Source organism: Solanum lycopersicum, chromosome 3, assembly GCF_036512215.1.
Source record: "Solanum lycopersicum chromosome 3, SLM_r2.1".
Lineage (NCBI taxonomy): Eukaryota > Viridiplantae > Streptophyta > Magnoliopsida > Solanales > Solanaceae > Solanum > Solanum lycopersicum.
The window spans coordinates 61,123,263-61,146,626 of record NC_090802.1 but is presented as its reverse complement, the minus strand read 5'-3'; the positions used below and the strand labels follow the sequence as shown (position 1 = coordinate 61,146,626).

At 28.7% G+C, this 23,364-nt stretch overlaps 2 protein-coding genes across 2 annotated transcripts; both read right to left on the bottom strand.

Moving 5' to 3' along the window:
• Nucleotides 1–11,426: 11,426 nt before the first annotated feature.
• LOC101245934 (uncharacterized) lies at nucleotides 11,427–12,680 on the bottom strand. Its single transcript, XM_004236057.5, has one exon. The coding sequence runs from the start codon at nucleotides 12,502–12,504 to the stop codon at nucleotides 11,635–11,637; it is 870 nt and encodes a 289-aa protein (XP_004236105.1). The 5' UTR covers nucleotides 12,505–12,680; the 3' UTR covers nucleotides 11,427–11,634.
• A 2,295-nt stretch (nucleotides 12,681–14,975) lies between these two features.
• DXR (1-deoxy-D-xylulose-5-phosphate reductoisomerase) lies at nucleotides 14,976–20,341 on the bottom strand. Its single transcript, NM_001247624.2, has 12 exons — nucleotides 20,100–20,341; nucleotides 19,701–19,882; nucleotides 19,088–19,174; nucleotides 18,395–18,520; nucleotides 18,211–18,273; nucleotides 17,424–17,573; nucleotides 17,167–17,234; nucleotides 16,695–16,806; nucleotides 16,450–16,554; nucleotides 16,197–16,318; nucleotides 15,887–16,033; nucleotides 14,976–15,295 (listed from the first exon to the last, which is right to left on the bottom strand). Exons 1-12 carry the CDS (start codon nucleotides 20,194–20,196, stop codon nucleotides 15,127–15,129), a joined length of 1,428 nt encoding a protein of 475 aa, NP_001234553.2. The 5' UTR covers nucleotides 20,197–20,341; the 3' UTR covers nucleotides 14,976–15,126.
• Between the last annotated feature and the right edge of the window lie 3,023 nt (nucleotides 20,342–23,364).

The window sequence follows — 23,364 nt, the reverse complement described above, 5'->3', positions numbered from 1 at the left end:
AAGAAGACCTTACTTATTTGTGCTCTATATGAGTTTGATAAATCTTCTGGTGTAGATGAATAAAATGCAACATTTTAAGTGTCTAGAATTAAGTAAACAAAAAAAAGGTCTAAATACATAAGTCCGAATTAAAATTTCGAAAAACCATCGTTTCTTATATCATATAAATCAGCTGCTTTCAATTATTGCTACTCTTAAGACTCTATTGGTTTTATAATATATGTTCCTATATTGAAAAGTATGAATTATCATCTATTATATTTTTAACAATTTATTTATTCATTTTTTTTATTTTTAAATTAGAATCTTGTTTTTCTAAAATCAAAATAATCAAAGTGAACGCTAAACAAAATGGTAATGAATTAAGCACAAGTTAAAAAAAAAAAGAGAAAAAAATGTCCACACATTAAAATAAAAAATAATTTTTTTTAAAAAAACTCTCCACAAATTTCTTTTGTAATTCAATGTTTAGTTAGTGAAAATTTTAGGTTAGAGAAATGAAAAGGATAAGAATGATGAAACTTTGTAACTTAGAGCAGTTTTTAATATATAGTTGCCTTTCATTTTAGGGCAACTTTCACATCTAGCAAACAAAAAATTTATATTTGTATGCTATAGCAAAGTTTGCATAATTACGCTCCATAGCAAACATAAAACTGTATAATTCGCTATACATATACAATTGTATAATTTGCTGGCCTAAATTGTATAATTCGCTGGCCTAAATTTTATAATTTGATGGCCTATTTCGTTGCAATTGTATAATTTGCTTTGCATACAGTTGAATCGAATTAAAATGTATGTATATTGCATAATTATAAGTGTATACCAAGAAGATATATGTTTTTCTCGCTTTATACAAAAACAGAAACACAATATATACACTTCTGTTGTATAAAACTAGAGAAAATTGTATTTCACTGCAATTGTATAATTCGTTGGCCTTTCTTCTCTGCAATATTTGAAGTAAAATGTTTGTAAATTGTACAATTAAGTGTATAACACGAAGATATACATTTTTGCATGTGTATATACAATTTTCTCTCGCTTTATACAAAACAGAAACAGAATTATACACTTCTGTGTATAACGCGAGAGAGGCGAGCGAGAATACAGAGTGGCGAGCGAGATTTTTGGGAGAGAGACGCTGGCAAATTTTAGCTAACGTTTGCTATGGAGCACAATTAAATCAAACGCTAGCTATTCCATTTATTTTATGTTATTAGTTTGCTGTTATATATAATTTTCCCTTCATTTTATTACGATTTTTTTACAAAAAATAGTTATGTTTCTGTTATTCAATTACCAATAGGAAAAATCCGCTCCGCATTTTCATGAAAATGATTATTGAGCAAGTTTTCTTTTTACGTTAAAGTCAATTCCTAATGAAAATATCATTCACCTTTTAATTCATATTCTTGCGGAGTTAATATCTTAAAAGGTAACTCAACATAAAGAATTTATCTAATAAAGTCATTAAACTTTATTTTGTATCAATAAAATCACTCAATTTGTGTATTTATATCAATAAGATCACTCTCAACTAAATTTATCATTAAAGTAGTTTTTATAACATGTAAACATAAACTATGCAATAAATAAAAAATTTAAAACTCAATAAAAGAAATTAAAGACAAACTTAATTAGTTAAACAAATACACTTATGATATTACATTACAATAAACAAATATACGCTAATACTTGAAACGAATTCACAACGAAAACTCGAAGGTCACAAAATTCAATTGTATTCTTCCACTTCTGTCTACGAATTTTTATATTTCTATTTTCGAAAAGTTGTGAGGATTTATTTTTAAAAAAAATTATGCTCTCTTTACGGTGAATTTCAGAATGCATCGCATTTGGTGAGTATTTTTGAGGAAAAAAAAGTGAGTATCGAATTTCCGTTTTGTTTCGTTTTTAAAATTTTTTTTATAAAATTATTTGTGGAACACTTTAGTTTCTAGCTAAAATTATTTAGCTAGAAATGAATTTTAGAGCACGAAATTTCATATGATATTATTGTATATTTATTTATTATAATATCATAAGAGTATTTATTTTACTAATTAAATTTGCCATAAAATTTCTTAATGTGTTTTTTTTAAAATTTAATTTACTTATGGGATTTATTTTTCATGGTATAAAAATAAATTTCACTTTCTCTCAATTTAGTTGATTGATTTTATTGATACAATTACAAATGTTGAGTGATTTTATTGACACAAATGTAAAAAATTGAGTAACTTTATTGGTGTAAAATAAAGTTTAATAATTTTACTAGATAAATTCTCTAAGTTGAGTGGCTTTTTAAGATATCAACTTTGTTCTTGTACTATGTTTCGTTGACATTATTATAATTAAATAATTAGAATTGTTATTGAAATCAAATTTTTTCATAAGTTTGGTATAATATTCACACACTCTTTTTCTCATAATACCATAAATGAATTTAATACTGCTATAATAAACTATAACTTATTTATAATAACAAATTTTAACACGGAAGAATACCAAACAATGCAACTTTAAAATATAGTCAATATCATATTTTGTCACTAAATTAAAATATATATTTTATTTTTATGCTTATAGTTTATAATTTCCTAAAATATTTATTATATTAAGAAATGTTAGTTATTTGTTGTAGTATAATATTGGATTTTGTTGTTAAAAATCTTATTAATAATCATGAAGATTTAAGTTATATAATTCAAAATTTCAAAATGAATCAATACCTTTCAAATTACTTTTTATTTTATTTTATGAGAAGCCATCATCGAATTACAATCACTATTTGGGCTGTGATGTTGGGGTTATGATATACAACTTTTTATTACAAAGAAATGGTATGTCAATCGGTCATCGACTTTCAAGTTTTAGATTCCGAATATATTTCTTTTTCAAACTTTGCGTGTACAATGATGCTTAATGAAGAGAAAAAAAGGTGTTAAAATTTGGTTTATAGATTTTTTTTTTAGGTATTACGCGTCTCTCACTCTCTCTAAAAAAAAAGAGAATAAATCAGACACATGGTTCACATTTTATTCGATGTTAACAAGTGAAATGAAAGTTTAGCAAATAAAGTATTAAAGATTTTTCACATAAAAATAAAAACATAGGCCTATATTTATTCCTAATAAGTTGAATTCTCAACGTAATTGTACCTCATTACTTGCTTTTTGTTTTCACCCAACAAAATTTGTTCCTTTGTGATTGTCCCTTATCCCTATTTTAGTTATAATATATTGTTTTCAAAACTCCCATACTCCAAATTATATCTTATCGAAAAACATTTTTCAAATAGGTTTATATTCTTCTATTGCAACGTCTATAGGTTTTCTTATATTTTGGTATGTTTTTTTTTGGGCCAATCTAAGTAGGAATAAAGCTTTTTTTTCCAATCAACATCTAATTGAATTCAATACAATTTATTACGAATTAAGCCGGTGACAACATGAAAAAAAAAACAAATGCACAAATTGTTTACCACAGAGAAATCAATAGTTTTTAACTATTATTGCTACCGACTTCCAAGAGAACTAATCACAAATGTGCTTCAACGATCTTACACTTGTTCGATATTTGTGTGGGTTAAGTCCTAAAATTCATGATCCATTCTTTAAATTGACCCAAAAGATTAGTACCTATGATGTATTAAGAAATAAATTAAAAAATTAACCAAATGATGGTAATATTGGAAAAAAAAAATCAAGATGATAAAAATTATATTAAAAAGCCTAATACTAATCATACAAACTAGTATAATAAAAAAAAATAATATGACATAGATTTAATAAAAAGATCGATCAAACGAAACCATTAACCACCCAACTTATCTATTGATTTTAGGATTAATAATGGAAATCTCACCTTTTAGTTTACTTATTATCATTATCCCATATAAGTTTTATAAATGTGTTAAATTTCTCATTTTCGCGCATCATATTAATGTATCTTACGCATCACATAAGTGTATCTCACGCATCACGTTAGTGTATCATGTATAAAATGTACCTCGCCCATCAGATTTGTCTATCTTGCATATCAAATTAGTATATCATGTATAAAATGTAATATATCTTACTTAACGATTAATGTATCTCGCGCATGCAAAAGTTAATACCCAGTAGAATAGAAAATTTCCTTCTCTTTATATTCTGATGATAAAAAAACTGTACAAAAGGTGTCCAGAATCTTTCTACTAACCAACTGGACACATGTCCATTTCTAATTTACCTATTTCTAACAAACAAAATATATACAAGAAAATAAAAAACACATTGCTATTTGTAAAACCTAATGTTAACTACAAATAGTTTATTGGAAATGTGTCTATGCATTACAAAGCCCAAAAATAAATCGATTGAGCCCAAATGCATCTGATGGTCCAAGAGGTCCAAGTGTAAGTCCACATGTCTGAGCCTTCATTTCTCTTCTTGAAAATTCTTGAATGTGGCTATGGAAGAAAACAGTCAATGAACTTTAACAGAGCATTAGATTAATGTATCAACGCTTATATTATATATATATTTTGAGAAATTTTTATAATTATAAACTTTGGATAGATTGTAAGTTAAATTCAAAAGTATGCAATTTGTAATTTGCCCATTTTAATATGAGGCCTCTATAATTGCTGTTTTGGGCCTTACTAATTACTGTTATTTGGCAGCATATTATTCGATTTTGAATATTTGTTTGTTTTGGTTGGTCGAACACGTTGCAAACATGAACATATAGCGTTATTGACAAAAAAAATTTAATTTATTTTTGGATTTGGGAATATAGAAACAAGGGGTCATGGGTGAAGGCCCAAAGAAGGAGAAGATAAGAGTGTGATTATCGTCGAATCGAACCTTTGATATAATGATCATTACATATATCATTCAATCAATTTGCCTTTTCTCTGTATTCTTATTAACTCTCGATCACTTTTTTTATTTGTTTAAACAGAGAAACTTGTTATTCCATTTATTTCAATAATTTTTTTTTTCATGTCTGGTTTAACGTCCTTCTTTGAATATTTAACAATATCATATTCAATGATATCCTACGAAAACATCCTAATTATTAATTAAGCTTAGCAAAACATGACTTTTCATTTTTTGTATAATCTTTTTAGTTGAGGAGGAATTTGGAGAGTATCATAATCAATCAAATGGTGGAAAATGTATTGATGTCCACCAATTAAGAGATAATAGGACAAGTGCTATGCATAAGGTCCACTAAATAGGAAAAACTCTTAATTAATTACTTAGTTTCATTATGTTCCAAGTTTAAATCCTATTAAGTACTCAAAATTTAGGTTGACTATTAGCAATAAGTAGGAGAATAAAACCACTGGTGATCCATTTAGTGGCTAATCCCAATTATTCTACCAACTAAAAGAGTTCATTTTATTGTGACAAAACCTTCGCAACTTCTTTGAGTTCTTAGTTCTAACTTTTTAAAGTAACTTGTTCTAAATTAATAATTTATACGTATTCAATAAATTTTTAAAAATAAATGTAAAGTTTGAATCAAAATTATTGAGTTCGGTCCATAGACATCCCTAATAATGTGAAAGATTTGCAAACTTTAGCCTTTAGTAATAATGATGGGCACATCTTATAATAGATATCGAATTATTATATCAAATTTTTTGATACCACAACTTTTGTACCATACTGTTTTGTATGCATTTTAACATTTATTGGCATTTGATATTCATAAAAGAAAAATTCAAAAATCAAATTTCATACTAAAATATATAGTTACATATAAGATTCATATAGTATTACTATAATACTGTGAAAATATTAATTAGAATTAATTACTCAAATGTTTAAAACACGTGTTATATCTTAATTGAAATATCAATAATGTATAACTGATTAAGATTTACTGTGAAAATATTAATTAGAATTAATTACTCAAATGTTTAAAACACGTGTTATATCTTAATTGAAATATCAATAATGTATAACTGATTAAGATTTACTGTGAAAATATTAATTAGAATTAATTACTCAAATGTTTAAAACACGTGTTATATCTTAATTGAAATATCAATAATGTATAACTGATTAAGATTTACTATTTTCTAGTGCAATATACAAAATGATATGTTAATTGGAAAATTCATGGAAGTTCACTTGCTACAACATATATGGATTTGATTAGATACCCAAGAAATTTTGGTGTCCGTAGAAACTCGAGGAAAAAGGGACACTGGCTTTTGTATTCTGATGGCTATGAATGAAACTAAAAGAAAAGTCAGTGAAAATAGCCCTCAACTAATAACATTCCACGTGGTTTTGATAATCGCGTTAGATTTTTATTATTTTAAATTTATATCGCATATGATTTCATTCGGAAGGAAACACTTTCTATTAGAGTTCTTTTTTTTATATATTTTGAATTTGATTTTAAGATATTTAGTTAAGGAAGGAATAATCTCATTCATTATATTATATTCTTTGATGGTCATACTGTTACTACCTTACTACAACCTTCTTGAAGATTTGATGACGTAGTTGTTTACGAACTTGTTTTTATTTTTATAAAAAAAATTTATGTAAGAGATTTGATCTTTTTGGGAATAAAAGATTTGAAAATTATATTACATATTTTTCTATTTAAATTATATTGAGGGGTAATAAAAGTTTATTTTCAGCATATATATATTTTTTCAAAAGAATTTAATATACTTCTTAATTTTATTATTTAAAACTAATATATTTTTGGTTATAACGGAATTTACATATGTTTGTCATTTTAAAGTGACTCCGATATATCGATGTCATTTTTTCCTATTGCCAATGAGAATATGAAAAAGAGACTACTTTCTACTTACCCCATTATGTGGAAGATTTTAAAACCTTAGGCCCTTCATGTTTTGAGATTGTTTTCTTCCAATCACTGATAAACAAAGCTACGATAATATTTATGAAGTTTATCACTTATTCTTAATTTAATTGTGCAAAACAAATCATTTTGTGTAATTGAAAACTTTTACTAACAATAGTATTTTTTTATTTTCGATTCAATAATTTATAGTCAAACAAAAAATTAAAAAGCCTTTCTAGATCATAAATTTTAATTAAATGATATATGTAAACTAAGATAGAGAGAGAGAAATTTTTTAACTTAATTCATGTTCATCAAATAACCAAATAAATCAACTCACATCTGATTCGATCCAATATTTTTATTATGCTTTCTTCTGAATAAACTAAATATAATACAATTCACGTTAAAAATACAATTTTCTTTAGACATATAATTTTATTAAGTATATACTCATATTAAAATCTGAATAAACTATGTTACGATCGATCAATCACAGTCACTTTGCACATTTTCCAAAATATATTTAATAGAGAGGTTGAACGAACGGACTACCAAAAAAAAGGAAAATAATGGTTTCCTTTTTCTGAATAAAACAAAGAATTTTGTTTCTGAATAAAGATGCAAATAATTGTGTTTCTAGAGAAACAAATTAAGCAAGCTCTTTGAGTTTTATTTTCTAAAAAAAAAGCACAAAAAGAAAAAAAACAAAGAGAAATGAATAATTATATGGGCCCGTTTGGCATGATTTAAAATCTGTGAAATTAAATTCAATATGTAATTTAGAGTTATTAATTTATATTTTTTTTTAATAAACATGAAAACCTCTTGAGTGAAAAATATCAAAAGAAATTCTCAACTATATATTATATTATCTTTTCAAATGCGTAAATTGTAATTCATAAAAAAAGTATTAAAATAATCTGTTGCGCTAAATTAATACATTACATTATATCAATTTTACTATTATAAATAAATAAAATTGTGATTTCATGTTATTACGTGATTCCAAACATACATAATTTTACAAAAAATCATTAGTTCAAAAAATCAATAATAATATTCTAGCATTTTTTTAATTTAATCTTTTCAAAGGGTACGAAATATCCGTTTATAATGAATATGAATTTGAAATTCTGCTTTAAAAAAAATTTCAGACTTAAAATTTATTAAATTAAATCAAACTTTAATATAAATATCACGTTCTCGATCCTCTTTCGAGAGATTATTATTGTCTGGTTGGATCCAACTTTTTCAGGTGCTAAAGGTTTGGCATCACTGTTATCATATGACCCACAAATCACTATACAATCATCCACATACACTACTTTTTTCTGGTCCTCACCACAGACTTGAGTCTTTAGGGGGAGAACTTAAAATAAATGTTATCTTAATAAAATATATTATTTTATTTCATAAATATTTTTTCAATAAAATTAAACACATTAGGAAGATGGAATATAAAAGTATAATTTTCTAAAAGTATTAATTTTTATCTTAAATTTTTCATGTGATAACATAATTATTAAAACTAACAATAATCAGAAACTACACCAACCAATAAACCTAAAGAAAAATAAAATTGATGTGACAAGAATAGGTTATACTTTTATTTTGTTGATTTGATTTTAGCTTGATATGAGTTTTAAAATATATATATATAAAATTAATTTTATGTTTTTAGTTAAAAATATATAAAAATATTAAGATATTTATGGTGTTGAACATGTCACGTGAGAGTTAAAACTAGAAAGAAATTTCTAAAAAGGAAAAAATAATTCATCTTAAAATTGAATAAAAAAGAATATAAGATAAAAAAAAGTTAAAATAAATGAAGGTGTTTAATTTAAGATTATAAGATTCAATTTAAAAATCTTTGTTAAATTTTAAAAGTAGGTATCAAGTTAAAATTAAAACGATTTTTTATTAAAATGATAGTATGAATTGAATTTAATTAATTTTTTTTTTAAACTTAACTAATTAATTTTTTTAAAAAAATAAAAAAGATCATGTAAATTGTGATGAAGGAGTACCACACAACAACGACCAATAAAACTAAAGAAAAAAAAGAGTAAGATTTTATTTTTAGAAAAATAAACAAAGACTTCATGCCTAAGCTTGGCACGACAATAAGATGTATGAGGATTTTTCTGGGACAGTTTAAAAAGTTTTGTGTGATTCGTAAATTATTATACAACATAGAATTTACTTAGTGTTTTATCGAACATAAAGATCATAACGAAAATTATAAAATTTGTGAATTATTTAAAATTTCAAAAGAAAAATTATAGAGAAGCGAAACCTACACAACATTGTCTTTTTCTTTTTCTTCCAATTATCTAGCTTGTTTCATAATTCATTGCTCAGTCTAATTTAAATTCACACAAAAAAATCTATTTAACATATTTTTATATTACAAATTTCCTCATCAACATAGTTTGAATTAAGACTAAGTTCAATATTATATGATATTTCACCTCTTAACTGGAATATACTGATTTTAGAATTATATTTTCAGAACTAAGCATTCAATAAACCATATGATTTTTACATTTTACATAACAAGGACATGAATATAATATTTGATTGTCAACTTCAAATAATAGAACGTCTTGATTCTTATCCACCAAAAGTCTTCATACGTTAATTTATATTCTAATTTTTTCTAGATATCTAATAAAAGTTTGATAAACATCGCAATTCTCAAGATAAGAAGACATATTCGAAGGTTCCATTTTCCAAATCAATCTTTTAATCAAAGGTAGAGTGTAGTTTTCCAAATCATTTTTGTGTTTGAGAATAATATTGATATTATTAAAAATATTTATTTCATATTAGTTGATCATTTTATTAAATTAAGAAAATATTAATTAATTTTTTTTTCATATTATCAGACTAATAATTCTATTTTAAGGTGTTCAAAGAAAGAGGGAAAAACTTATCAAGTTCTTAAGTGGTGAACTGGTAAAATTAGCATTTTATTTAAGATGACTTAATATATATAAAAAATTAATCAACTAATATGAAACGAAGAGAGTACTATATATTAAAATAATAATTTAATTGAGATTAACTTGCTTCTCATATCCCGATTGACTTTTTCACTTCTAGAAAGAAAGAAAATGAACTTTTGATATTCCTTAAAATTAATAAAAAAATCATTAATTAAGAAAAGCTTTACCTTGCTTGCAAGAAATCTTACATTGATTGGGTAGTTGATGACCAAATATTAGTATCATTAATCACAGTAATTAACATAAGCCTCCGACATTCTAATCTGCAATCATCAATGACATTCTTTTGGTTGTTCACATTGATTATTTGGTTATTAACTCTCTCCTTTCCTTAGCACTCCTTCTATTTAGTTTAAATCGTCACTTATTTCTAAAATAGATTTTATTTTACTTGTCAATTTTAGCTTATAAAAAAAAGCTATTAATTTTTTTCCATATTTTATTTTTATCATTAAAAACTTATTTTTCAAAACATCATTTAATAGAGGATAAGTCAAAGTGTAACAAGTAAAAGTGAAAGTAAATAATATATTTATATTAATAATTAATTTTTAATGAATGAGTCAAGTCAAAATGTAACGAGTAAAAGTGAAAGGAGAAGTACAAATAGAAAGGATAGTTTCACTGATTTTGATTAACTGAATTCTATTTGAACTTTAGTGTGAATTACCTCAGAGTTTTCTTGAGAATTGAGAATTAGTATGAAATTTGTAGGAAAATTTATTTTCATCCAAATTTTTATACTAGTTCCCAGAAAATTTTTCATATAATTCATAGTTTTCTTGTACTACAACTTTATGAACTTATTTACACTTTCAAAAAGATTAATAAATCCAATTCTATTATTTTATAAATTGAAAGAACTATTTCTAGTAATGTAAATAACTAATATGGAACGAATAGTAATGAATTGTTATTTCCGGTATATCAAATTAAATTAATTTTTATATACAAGCTCCATAGATTGTGGTAATCCAAGTACATCAGCATGGGATACGTTCACGTGGATGCTTATATGTCGTAAGGTCCAAACAGATCAGACTTGAATCTAAGACTTCATGTGTATATATATAAGACTTCATGTGTATATATATAAGCATACTATTTTAACTAATACGAATATGAATTCTGCATTATAGAATAGCAATAATTGATTGAACATTTGATATAAGATTGGATGGAAGTCTTTTCCACGTGATAGAGTTACTTAAACACGATTTATCACCACATAAAATGTCTAACCTATATATGCCATAATTTTAAGGTCCACAACAACTTGCATAAATATTAGTAACACACGTAGTTTTTCCTTCTTTCTTGCTCTCACGATCATGAATTCATATGCCCTACACTGATTATTAATTTATGTTTTGCTTGGCAATGAGGGAATTATCTGAAAGGTTAGACAATTCAATCCCTTCGAGAAACTGCATTGATTTTTCGAAAGAGTAGAACACGAATACTGACAAAAAAAAAAGAGTTATTTGAATGTAAGAATCCTCGCTTTTGATCTTAAAATTATAAATTTGAGTCGAAAATAAAAATCAGAGCTTCTTTGAGTCTCAAGATTATTATTAAATGGAATTAAGAAATAATACCGGTACGAAAATTTCATTCATAATTCATCAACTAGGATAACGATAAAACTTATCCAGATATTTACAGACAATCGATTCATGATCTAATCATCATTTACTTTCTAATTTAATCAATCTAAATCACTCCAAAACCAGCAAATCAACTACGTAATCATAATTAATAAGGAGCTTAATTAATTAATCACGTATTCACATCACAATGGCATTACATTCCGACTCGTAGCAAAAAACCCGACTAGATCTTGCCTGTACGGTAAGTAGGTTTTCCTTTTCTCGCCGCCTCCGTTTTTCACGTAATGCATCGCCGGACAACCATCAGCCACCGGAATTCCCTTTGATTTTGCGGTAACCTTTGCTGCATTATCAATCGTTGTCTTCTCTGCTTTGTTTTCCTTCTTTCTGCACGAATGAGTCAAAAAGACGAAAGTATCCTTACCTTCGCTATTGCTCCGGTAAAGAAGGTCACGAAACTTCCACCGTTTTGAGGAGCCTGTGGAACTGCTCTTCTTACAACTTCCGGCAGATTTTTCCTCCGGTTTAGGCGTCCACGTGCAGTACGTTCCCTCAGGAATCCCTTCCAGATCATCAGCTTCCGATGATGAGCACGAAAAGTTACCTTCTCGCTCTTCTTCCATGAAAAGCTTCCGTAACGGAAGCCTAATCGATTTCGGTCGAGCAGAAGAAATCTCCTCCGACGTCGAATTCGATTTAGATCTACCATTCATGAAATCCGACAACAAATCCCTATTGAAAAGCGGATATATCGGACGGATCTGTCCATTATAAAAAATCTCATCAGCCGCAACAGGTGAAATTTCAGACTGTTTTACAAATGAAAACTCAAATTCATCTTCATCTTCATTTCCTTGTTCCTCCTCCTTCTCATCCAATGTTCCTCCACTCTCAAAACAACTCAAACCTCCATCATCATCAATAAAAAACTCCTCATCTGTTCCATTTTCAGCCCTGAACTCTTGTACTACTCTATCAGCAATTTCAGCCAAATTCTTATTAGAGTAACTATTGAAACTCGGAGACTGTGATGACTCCCACCTCGCCTGCATTTCTCCAACAAACTCACTGATTCCCAAACACAAAAATCTAGAGAGAGAGAGAGAGCGTTTGTTTGTTAGTTTGGTATAAAAGGTGGAAAGTGCGGGCGTCGGTTTGAGATTATAAAGGCTACTAATACGAAACGGAAAATCAAATGGGAAAAGGGATAATGATTAGGTGAGGCAAGGTGTACAATAAGTTGTTGAGCTTTACATCGTATATACCAAACAATCGGTGGAAAATTGGAATTATTGACTTTTGACTTTTTGAGGTGTCAACGTTATAATGTAGGTATTTCGTCTATATCAAAATTAAATATTTTATTTTATATTATCAAATGATTATATTAGTATTCATAGTTGTTATTTTAAAATATTATAGTAAAACTAATTTAATAAAATATATTTTTAATTATTTTTTTTTACAAATAATATGAAACGAAGAGAGAGTGATGTATGTGTACACACTTGAACAGTTCTTTACTTGGTTTATACGTAATATGATCTAAAGTCCACACGTAAGAGGGAATACTTTTGTATGTGTGGTGTTGTAGAAATTGGCTGCGCTGTTGTGTGTGGTTTCTTTTCTACGTGATTTAAATTAATGAGAGTTGGCTGTGTTTCTTTGTTTTATTATTCAAAAAAAAAAGGGTTTTTTTAAAATTATAATCTTTAATTGGTATATTATTTTTAATTTTTCATTTTTAGAATTCTGGATTTCGTCTGTGTGAGAAATTTTTAGGTTGTTGGAATAGTCAAAGAAGAATTGTTATTAGTGTTTAAAGTTTGAACAAGTAAATAAAAAAATTATTTGGTTTATTATCAATTAACCCGGCATTGTGTCATGAGTGATCTCAATCTACATTTTTTTATTTAAGAAAAAAATGAGTAATTCGCTTTTAGTAGTGAAAATACACTGGCTAACTCTATACTATGAATTATTGCATGAGTGATGATCTATATATAATAAAAACATAAAAAGTTTATCGATTAGCTATATAATACAAAAAATTACTACGAAAATCAATCACATTAAAAAAAATAGCATTAAATTTGAAGTTTGAATTTAACTTTAAATTTGTTTATATTTTTAACTCAAATGCACCTCAACCTCCATGATCACCATCTCATTTTCAACCCACGTCCACAACACCCTTGTTATTCCCATCCTCTCCACCTCCCACACTTATATCGATTCTCACATTTTGTAGTATTTGTCTAGATTATATATAAATAATTTTAAAATAATATGGTATATTGTTATGTACTAAACACAAAGTAAAAAACTCACTTATTTTTTAAAAAATATTTATCTTCCTACAGAACACACCCTAATATCACTATTAATAATTATTTTAGATTATTTTTACTTGTTATGACGGAGGATTAATTAGCATTTCTTGTTCACTTACCAAAAAAAAAAGAAGATAAAATGATAATGTTAAATTTCTTATTTATAAAAATGAAAGATTTTTTATCAGTAAAACTAATAAAAATAATACAATTTTTTAAAGAAAAGTTATAACTTACCAACAAAATGAATTTTCCCATTATCGAAGATAATTTATCTTGATTTTTTATTATTATTATTTTTTGTTTGTGTATGTGTGTATTTTCTCTCTTTTTAGATTTCTATAATTTAATTGTCTATAAAAAAGTTGTATATATATGAGGCTAAAATTTAATTCAAATTCTTTGAATTAAAGTATTTATATACTATTTAACATGAAATACACATGCGACATTGTGTTCAAGAACTAGTGATATTGGGATGTTTACGGATGACTCATATTTCAGGAAATTTTTGTAAACACTACGAGATTTATTTAAGTAATAAAATTTCGATTAAAAAAATGAGTTTTTTACTGGGCTGAGATTTTGATCCCAAATGAGCCCATCTCAGTTAGGAAACTATTGTCGCACGAAATTGAACCCTTAAGATAAATTTTCGAACCCTTCACCACCGAGTTAATTGGGCGTGAGGCTAACCCACGAAAATTAGATAGCTCAATACTAGTTTTCTTGGGATCCAGGTTAAGTATAGTTTAAATGGTTGTCATATGTCGTTTTGGAGGATTATGCATCTTGGTGAAGAAACTGTTTGTCTATCTAAAGTCTAAACTTCTCATCCCATTCTTATCTCTATCCATTAGTTACTCGCAGTTTCAATATTTTCATTGTATTGTACTAGTTTGAGAGTTATAATTACTATTCTAAAGTTCTTTATTAATATAGTAAGCCCAGGTCAGATCATCTGTAAAGTAAATAGAATTGAGCTTCTCATTGTGAATGCGGAACCTGTTGATTGGTGAGAGCGAAAACTATTTTTTTTTGTACTGTGGTAAACAATTTGAGTGTATTGTCGCAAGGGTCCATCTAACTAAGGGAATCCAGGAATTGATATTTTAAACAAAAAAAAATTAAATTAATAAATGAGTTTTATATGTATAGCTTAAGTGGAAGGGGAAGAAATATATATAAGATATCAAAAAAGGAATGAATTTACTCAAAAAGGGTGATGATGTAGTACATGTAACCTAATCATATTACACATACATATTTGCATATTCCCCCACCCTTTTAACAATTTCCTTTTACTGGGTAAACATGTTGGGTGCTAACCGAAGAAACAAATCATACAAGAGCTGGACTCAAACCAGATGATGGTTCCAAACTGGCTGCGTAGTCTCGAGCCCACAAATCGTAATGTATAATTTCCTCCAGCGATGGAGAAGACACCAACTCTTCCCGGTGCTTCGCGCATGTTAACTCCACAATCTTGAAAATATCCAAGTAGCTAATTCTGATACAAGGACAATGCATCAGTTAAATGATCACCCGGTGGGTCATTTGTAAGAAAATCAAGACATGATGATGCTAAGATCTAATAGTAGCAGAGCATATTCTGCCACTCACATACATCTTAAACATATATATTCTGCCAGTCAGACAGTAACAGGAAAATGAGAAGAATAGGCTACATTTTGATATTTATCGATAACTCTGAATTTACGTCCAATGAGAAAGAATAGATCTATGCAGCAAGTACAAGGGAAACCTAAGTGTTTAATATTCTATAGTCAAACAAGATTACTTAGCTTCAACACTATGGGACACCAAAGGCAACCTAAGCTATTGGTAGATTTAAAAACGATCATTTATTTGGAAGGACTGCAGATAAATATCAAGAATTTAGTACATGCGGCTTAACTATTAGAGATGCAATGACCTCGCATCCCTTGACGAATTAATTGACAACCCCAACAAAAGATGATGTCACTATAACTACCAGCAGCAGGTGCCATACTGAATCTTAAATTATTAGCAAAACAAATATTTGAAATATATACATGCTCCAGTACAGAAGTTGAATGTAAGAATACATACTACATACCTCTCACTAATAAATAATTCCACTGCCTTCTCATTTGCTGCACTTAGAACTCCAGTCATGGTCCCTCCGGCGCGCCCAGCAGAGTAAGCAAGATCCATGGATGGGTATTTTACATTATCAGGAGCTTTAAATGTCAATGATCCGAGCCTATATCATCGCTCAGAGTTATTTATACTAACTGGAAAGGAAAAGCTAAAGCTTGTTTCTTGTTTGGAAGTAAATAAACAAAGTTGTAAGCAAATATAGATCACGAATGAGCTTAGCGCAATAAGCAAAATAAAATACATTCACAAAGAAAGATGTTATTTACTTGCAAAGATCAAGCCGAGGCCAAGTAATCTCCGAACAGTAAACTCTGTCAGGCCAGGATAAAGTATAAAGGATGGGCAAACGCATATCAGGCCACCCTAGCTGTGCCAATACTGATGAATCCTACAAATTTCAGAAGGAAAAAGAATTCCTAAGCTGTCAATTTATGAGCATGGAGTCACCAGCATATTAATCTATGATTACATAATTGACATAATCTCATAGCTGAAGGGAGGGAAAATACAAGATTTTACCTGTGTTTCCACCATCGAATGTATGATGGATTGGGGATGGATGACAATTTCAATGTTGTCATACTCAGCTCCGAAAAGGTAGTGAGCTTCGATAACTTCAAGACCCTGAAAACAAGAAAGACCTTCAAACCCAGGCTAAGACAAATAATTCATAACATACTCCCATGGTTCACATATGGAATAAAAGCTTGAAATATATGAAGCAACAATTTGGAGCAATGGTCTTAAAATAACAATTGAGATACCTTATTGAATAAGGTGGCAGAATCAACAGTAATCTTTTTTCCCATGTTCCAATTGGGATGCTTCAAAGCATCAGCTACTTTAACTTCTTTCAACTTCTCAACTGGCCAGTCCCTATCAGAGTCAGTAAAATCAATTTTAAGGTTAACAAGATGTACATATGATTAAAAGAAAGACAGAATAAATTGGTTATATATAAAGCTTTTGAATATTTTTAGGGTACATGTGGTGATCATTTGGTGGATAAATACAAAATAAGGGACATAAGAAAACAACATTTTCTGATAATTGTCACTTAAGATAAAAAGAAGTAGGCAAAACATTCCGAGTAACTGATTCAATTAAAGAAAGGAGGACAACAGAATGAATTCAAATTCTTTGGGGTTGCAGATTGAAATGAATGCTGCAATATGAGGATTAAAACTAAGATATAGAACGAATTATAGTATTCAATCAATGTTCAAGATTTTACACCTGAAAGCCCCTCCAGATGCAGTTAATATAATGCGCCTAAGGGCACCCTCTGGCAAGCCTTGTATGCACTGAAACCAAAAATAAAATAAAATATTTCTCTCTTAGCCTTAAAGAACCAGGGGTGGAAATTTACATTGGACATTCATCAATGCAGAACAGAAGGCTAATAGGAGGTGCATGATGTACATGTACAAATGATCATACTTGTAAGTTCTGCAGAAAGATCTTAAGACAATCTCAGTCTCATAGAACTGTACCTGGAATATAGCTGAATGTTCTGAATCTGCAGGAAGAATCTTCACTTTATGCTTGTGTGCAAGAGGAAGGACAAATGGACCACCAGCAATTAAAGTCTCTTTATTGGCCAAAGCAATGTCTTTTCCTGCTTCGATGGCAGCCACTGTAGGCTAGTGAAGCAAACCAAGACTAACAAATTTGAGAACATCTTCTAAGTGATACACATTTTTTCTTGGAAGATTCATCAGTTATATATTAGCCAAGAAAGAAAAACAAAGATGCTTTATCAAAGAGCACAGCAAGGAGCAATGACCAACATTTTTTTTCAGTAACAACTTAAACTAGCACACAATGCTACTTTTAGCTGTTGAAGAAGTATTTTTGTTTCTAGGTGATTGGAGTTGTGTGCATTTATATCTCCAAAAGAATCAAGAGTTAGCTGAATGTATTATTATCTCCTAACATGGACAGATAGAAGGCCTTTTTGCTTCATTGTGGGGTAAAATCCGAAGTCTTTCCAGCACTGCCATTATAAAGCCTTTAAGCGACTTGGAGAAACCTTCTAGTTGATATCTGGTAATAACTTAAGCGGGTGTGGCTTTTCTACAGCTCCCTCCAAAGGACAACCATTCAGTCCTCCTTCCCACCCACCCCCACCCCACAAAAAAGGAAAATAAATCACTTTTCGCCCTCTCAGCACTCTTCACTCCCACTTAGCTTTTTAAAATGGATATTTATAAGGATATCTTGGAAGAAGTGTCACCATAATTTCGCAATGATTCAGATAGACTAAAACCTCAACCTCACCTTCAAACCTGCGCAGCCAACTATTCCTGTAACTACAGTGACAGCATCAGGATGGCGGGCAACCTGAAATACATCAAAGACAACAATAATTAACATATTTCTTTCAAAGGTCAAAAAGTAATTACCAACAAGTAAAATGAACTTCAACTCGCTAAGGAAAAAAGTTAGGGACAGTTGGACAAACCTCAATCACACCCTGCTCCCCAGGTATAATCTCAGGCTTGTCTTCCATATCAGCAAGAGCATCTTTGAGTTCTTCAACCAATGATTCATTTCTTACAGCAACTAATTTTGGCCTGAATGTTTTGACCTACTCGGAGATAATGAAGTTTATCATCAGAGCCAAAGACCAAACTACACCTTGACAGATAAGAGAGTCTGACAACAGAAGCTTGATCTAGTCGGGGTATCCATGTTGAGGAACCAATATTTCCACCACACTCGTGCGAATTGCGGATACAAAATGTAAATAGCATATGATATAAAACGAGCTTGAGTGATTTTCACCATTCTCTTGAGTGGATCATCCAAAACCAAATTAGGAAAAAACATGGTAATAATCGGGCCCTGCTATTTGTGTTTCAACATGGTTAATGCGATGTGTCAATTAAAGTACTGCAAACATGACACGTCTAGGCTTGTAGCATGGGAAGGGCAGGAAATCAGTGGGTGGTATAGGAGGAACCATTTTATAATTGAATAATTATCATATCTTTAAACAACACCAGTCGTGTTATTGACAGCAGACCATATAATGCCTCAAGATTTTAATGCAGAGATACAGATAACAAAGCAAGCTGAGAGGTTGGATGTCTATTCTATTCAGACTTGACATTTCATGTTCCTTTCCACTTACATGTAGTAAACAAATACTAACCTGATCAGCAAGAAGAGTCACATTTGAACCAGCAGCAAGTGCAACAACTCTAAACTTGTCCGGATTCTCAGCGACTATATCCAGTGTCTGCAGAAACAAACTTTGAATTGAAGCAACGAAGTACTTAAGCAAAAGACAACCGCCTTTTTTTTTTTGTTGTAAAAGTAATAATTTGCATTGATTTATTGGAAGGACTTCCTGTATACTAGTATAAAAAAAGTAGAGAATCAAAACAAAATTTTGATTCTCTCAAATACCAAGCAACCTATACTAACTCGAATTTCATTCACGCAAACAATACAAAAAGAAAAAGAAAGAAAAAAAAAGAAGCAAAAGACAACTGGCATAATTGGCACAGTAGCGAAAGCAGCACACCACTAATAATAAAGAACAGATAGAAAAGATGCAGAATGGAATCTAGGTAAATTTGAATCTCGTCATCCTCTTTTAGAGGAAACAGTTGAAATTTTAGTTGACACTGTAACTGCAAGTAACTAACACCTAAAGCTATAAAAATTTCTACTAGTACTTTATCCCAACTTCAAGCCAGAGCCAATCAAGACTGAAAACACAATTTCAGTAAGTCTTTTAGCCCATTCCAAAATTTACCAACCTGAGTTCCTATAGAGCCAGTCGACCCAACAATTGAGATAGGCTTTGGACCATCCCAACTCTGCCTTCCTGGCTCAGCAACAGCCCTTCCAGGCCAGGCAGGAGGTGGCGGCGGCTGTGCTGAACACTGAACTCTCTTAGCAAATGCCCCACTGCACTCCTTTCTTCTGATAGACAGTCCACCTAAATCAAGAAAAATCACAACACCCTTCAACCCCAAATCAGTCAAAATCATACTAGAAGTTTAAAAAACGATTCTTGCAGCAAAAAAAAAGGGGAAAAAGATAATCTTTAACCACCCCACAACTCAAAATTGAAGAAAACAACACAAAAGATAAAAACTTTCAAGAAAGTTATCCAAATCAAGAAACTCTCTACATGGGGTTTAGAAATAAAGAACCTGTAAACTTAAGATGGCTAAGATTGTAGCTGGACTTTGAATTGTCCAAGAAAGAGATTGACTTAATTTCAGCAGGAGAAAGCAAATTGAGGGCCATTTTCAATTCCTATTGATTACTCCAACTACCAGGTAAATTGGAAATGAAATTCAGCTTTTCTGTATAAACAAAAAGGTTGTAAATTGTTGACAGCAATCCTAAGTGTAACTCTCTAGCAATTGTGAGAGAGAGAGATGGGGGGCTATGTGTCTCGTTGTGGCTAATGTAAGTTATTTGGGATTAATATGTGGCTGGCATGAAGGATGCACAAATACCTCTCTTATAGTCCAAAAAATAAAAAGAAGTTGGCTAAAAATTTAGTACTATAAAATAGAAGGGAACTCTTAACTTTTATACATGTTTAAAATGGAAATACTTCCACAAAAACTTTCGGTAGAAAAGTATATATATGTTAATACAAATTATTAAAATTTGTAAAAGTGTTAGTTCGATAAAAGAAAAGTATTCATTCCGTGTCTTTTTAGTGGTTACGATTTTTTTTAAGGATTAAATAATAAAATTTTGATTAATATTTAGCATATTGATATTCAAAAAGTTTAATTTATTGTATTTTTATAATTTTTAAAAATATTTTTAAAATATTAAACTAACGTAATCTAATTTAATTTTAAAAATATAGTAAATTAACTTTCGAAAAATGTAATATAACTTTTAAATTGAACGAAGAAAGTATCATATTCATTAATCATTATTAATTTGTATCGCTCAAATACGATTAAATTTTTGAAAGTTATAGTACCATATAGTCATGTTATAATTGAAGAAAAAACTCAAAATTATTAATTTTCTTTGACTTTAGATTTTTACAATCATGTTTTTTTTGTTTCAGGTAAAGTAATAATAGTCTCGAAATTTAATATATAGATGCCCTTTTAGTCTCTTATCTAAGTTTCACGTGATAAATATTTTCTTAAAAGTCAAAAATGTTACCCAAAGTAAATAAATTCGTAGCTATTCATTGCCTTTTCATGGATTAGTGGTTAATTAAACTTTATAAGTTCATGATCAAATGGACCATGTCTAAAGGCCTCAACAAATTCATCTTCTTTGTTTATATAATAAAAATCACCGCCTCCTTTTTATATTGATAAATCTAAAACTTCTATCAAGAAATAAAAGTATTAATGATTAAAATAGATTGATTATACACAAAATATTATAATATACTTATATCATATTATTTTTATTTTAGATCTGACATCAATTTATGTTCTAACACTAAATTTGTAAATTGATAGAGAGAATTAGTAAGTATTGCCTTACACAATCATATAGGTAGAAGAAAGCCAAAGCACGTTCATCGAAAAATTATAAATATTAAATTTTTATATTTTTACTATTTACATATTTAATTTATTTTAATATGAATTCTGATTATATCGTCGCGTATATATAAAATAGTAGTAAGATTATATGGAATAATATCCATAAGATGCCGGCGGTGGAGGATTAAAAGGGGACACAAGGAAGCATGACGACGAATTGAGAATCATTCACATCTAATGGACTGTATATGCTATATTTATCGAAGCTAATTTAATTATATTCTTAAACTTTATTAATTTATTACTTTATTTCTTTGGTTTTTCCTCAATCACGCTATGTATAATTATGTTTATCTAAGGTACTAATTAAGAATTAATTTGCCATTCTATTAGAAGATTCCCCATCTAGATAGTCAAATGCATTATATTTTATTTCATCTTGGGGGTGTGATAAGCTTTATATTTATTTTAAATGTTATCTAATTATTGAATATAATATAACTAAATAGGAGTAGCAACGTGTAAAAGCACCTTTACTAAAGTGAAGATTTTCTCTTGATAAAGAGGTCTAAATCGTACTTAATTATTCACTAAAAAAAGCTCTTTTGATGATCTCCTTTGTTTAATTAAATATATTATGTGAGCATATAAGCATTTAGATTTTTGCTCTTTTTTCTTATTTTGAAGAGACAAAGTCAAAATTGTATTCTTGGTCTATACAAGTAAAAACAATAAGTTAGTGCAAGAAATAACTAAATAGGTGTTTGGTGTTGAACGCTCTAGGGAAAGTTATTCGAAGAAATGAAATTTTTTGTTCTCTTAAGATTTAAATAGAAGAAAATAATTTTTAAATTATAAGAGGATAAAAAAAAAATTATTTCCTCGGATAACTTTTCCTACGATGTTCGATACCAAATACCTATTTAGCTATTTCTTGCACTAACGTATGCAACTAAAATATTTAAATGATAATATTTCGATCATATTGATAAATTATATGATCGGAGGGGTAAATACGGGTGTGATGCAGGCCTCAGATAGCAATATCAAAGGTCTATTTTTGTTTTAATAGTTTAGGAATGTTGGGTGGTAAGCTCATATTCTAATTCTAATTAATTGATGTAAGTAATATACGTATAAAATTATGTAACCTAAATTGCCTAATATATGTGTGCACTAAACAAGAGAGAATAATTCAACAACCTTTAATGAGAGAAAAAACAAAAGGGGGAATATATTGGTTTGTTCAGAACATACTAAAAGTCTAAAATAATCGGTAAATTTGGTTAATTCAAACCTTCATTTTTTATGGTTAATTATCATGTTCATCATCGTTAATCACTATTTTTTGTCTTGAATTAGTTGTCATATATCACTTTTTCAGATTTAAATTATATGAAATTATTCAAAACATACTAAAAGTCTAAAATAATCAATAAATTTGGTTGATTCAAATCTTTTTTTTTATGGTTAATTATCATGTTCATCATCGTTAATCACTATTTTTTATGTCTTGAATTAGTTGTCATATTTCACTTTTCCATAATTAAATTTTATGAACTTATAGAAATGCTTATTTGTAGAGTTTTGGAATATCTAAATTTTAAATGTATATATAAAAATAAAACAAGAAAACATGCATATTTTTTTCTCCTTTTTGAACCGGAAAGATATCTCTATACATTGAAATTCTTCTAACCTAGAAAAATGAACAAGTTTCCTACACGATACTTGCCCATCCAAATAATGAAAGAGTTTAATTGTGAAATTATTACTACACTAAAATTAATCTCACTTTAAAATATCTAACTACGCTTTAATGAATGATTATAAAATACTTTCAATCGCGCAGTAGGGTGGGGTTGATGGGACACGAATTGGGTACACAAAATTGAGAAACACATTTTTTCTTGTTTATTGAAAATTTAATGCAATTAGGCAA

Bases quoted from the DNA above. Each gene is read 5' to 3' on its own strand.
- DXR (NM_001247624.2), bottom strand. From the start codon at position 20,196: ATGGCCCTCAATTTGCTTTCTCCTGCTGAAATTAAGTCAATCTCTTTC. The intron at 16,807-17,166 runs GTGTAAAATCTT...TGACTCTGATAG, and splicing joins GCATCTGGAGGGGCTTTCAG to GGACTGGCCAGTTGAGAAGT. The intron at 16,034-16,196 runs GTAAATAACATC...GCGATGATATAG, and splicing joins CCTCGGCTTGATCTTTGCAA to GCTCGGATCATTGACATTTA.
- LOC101245934 (XM_004236057.5), bottom strand. From the start codon at position 12,504: ATGCAGGCGAGGTGGGAGTCATCACAGTCTCCGAGTTTCAATAGTTAC.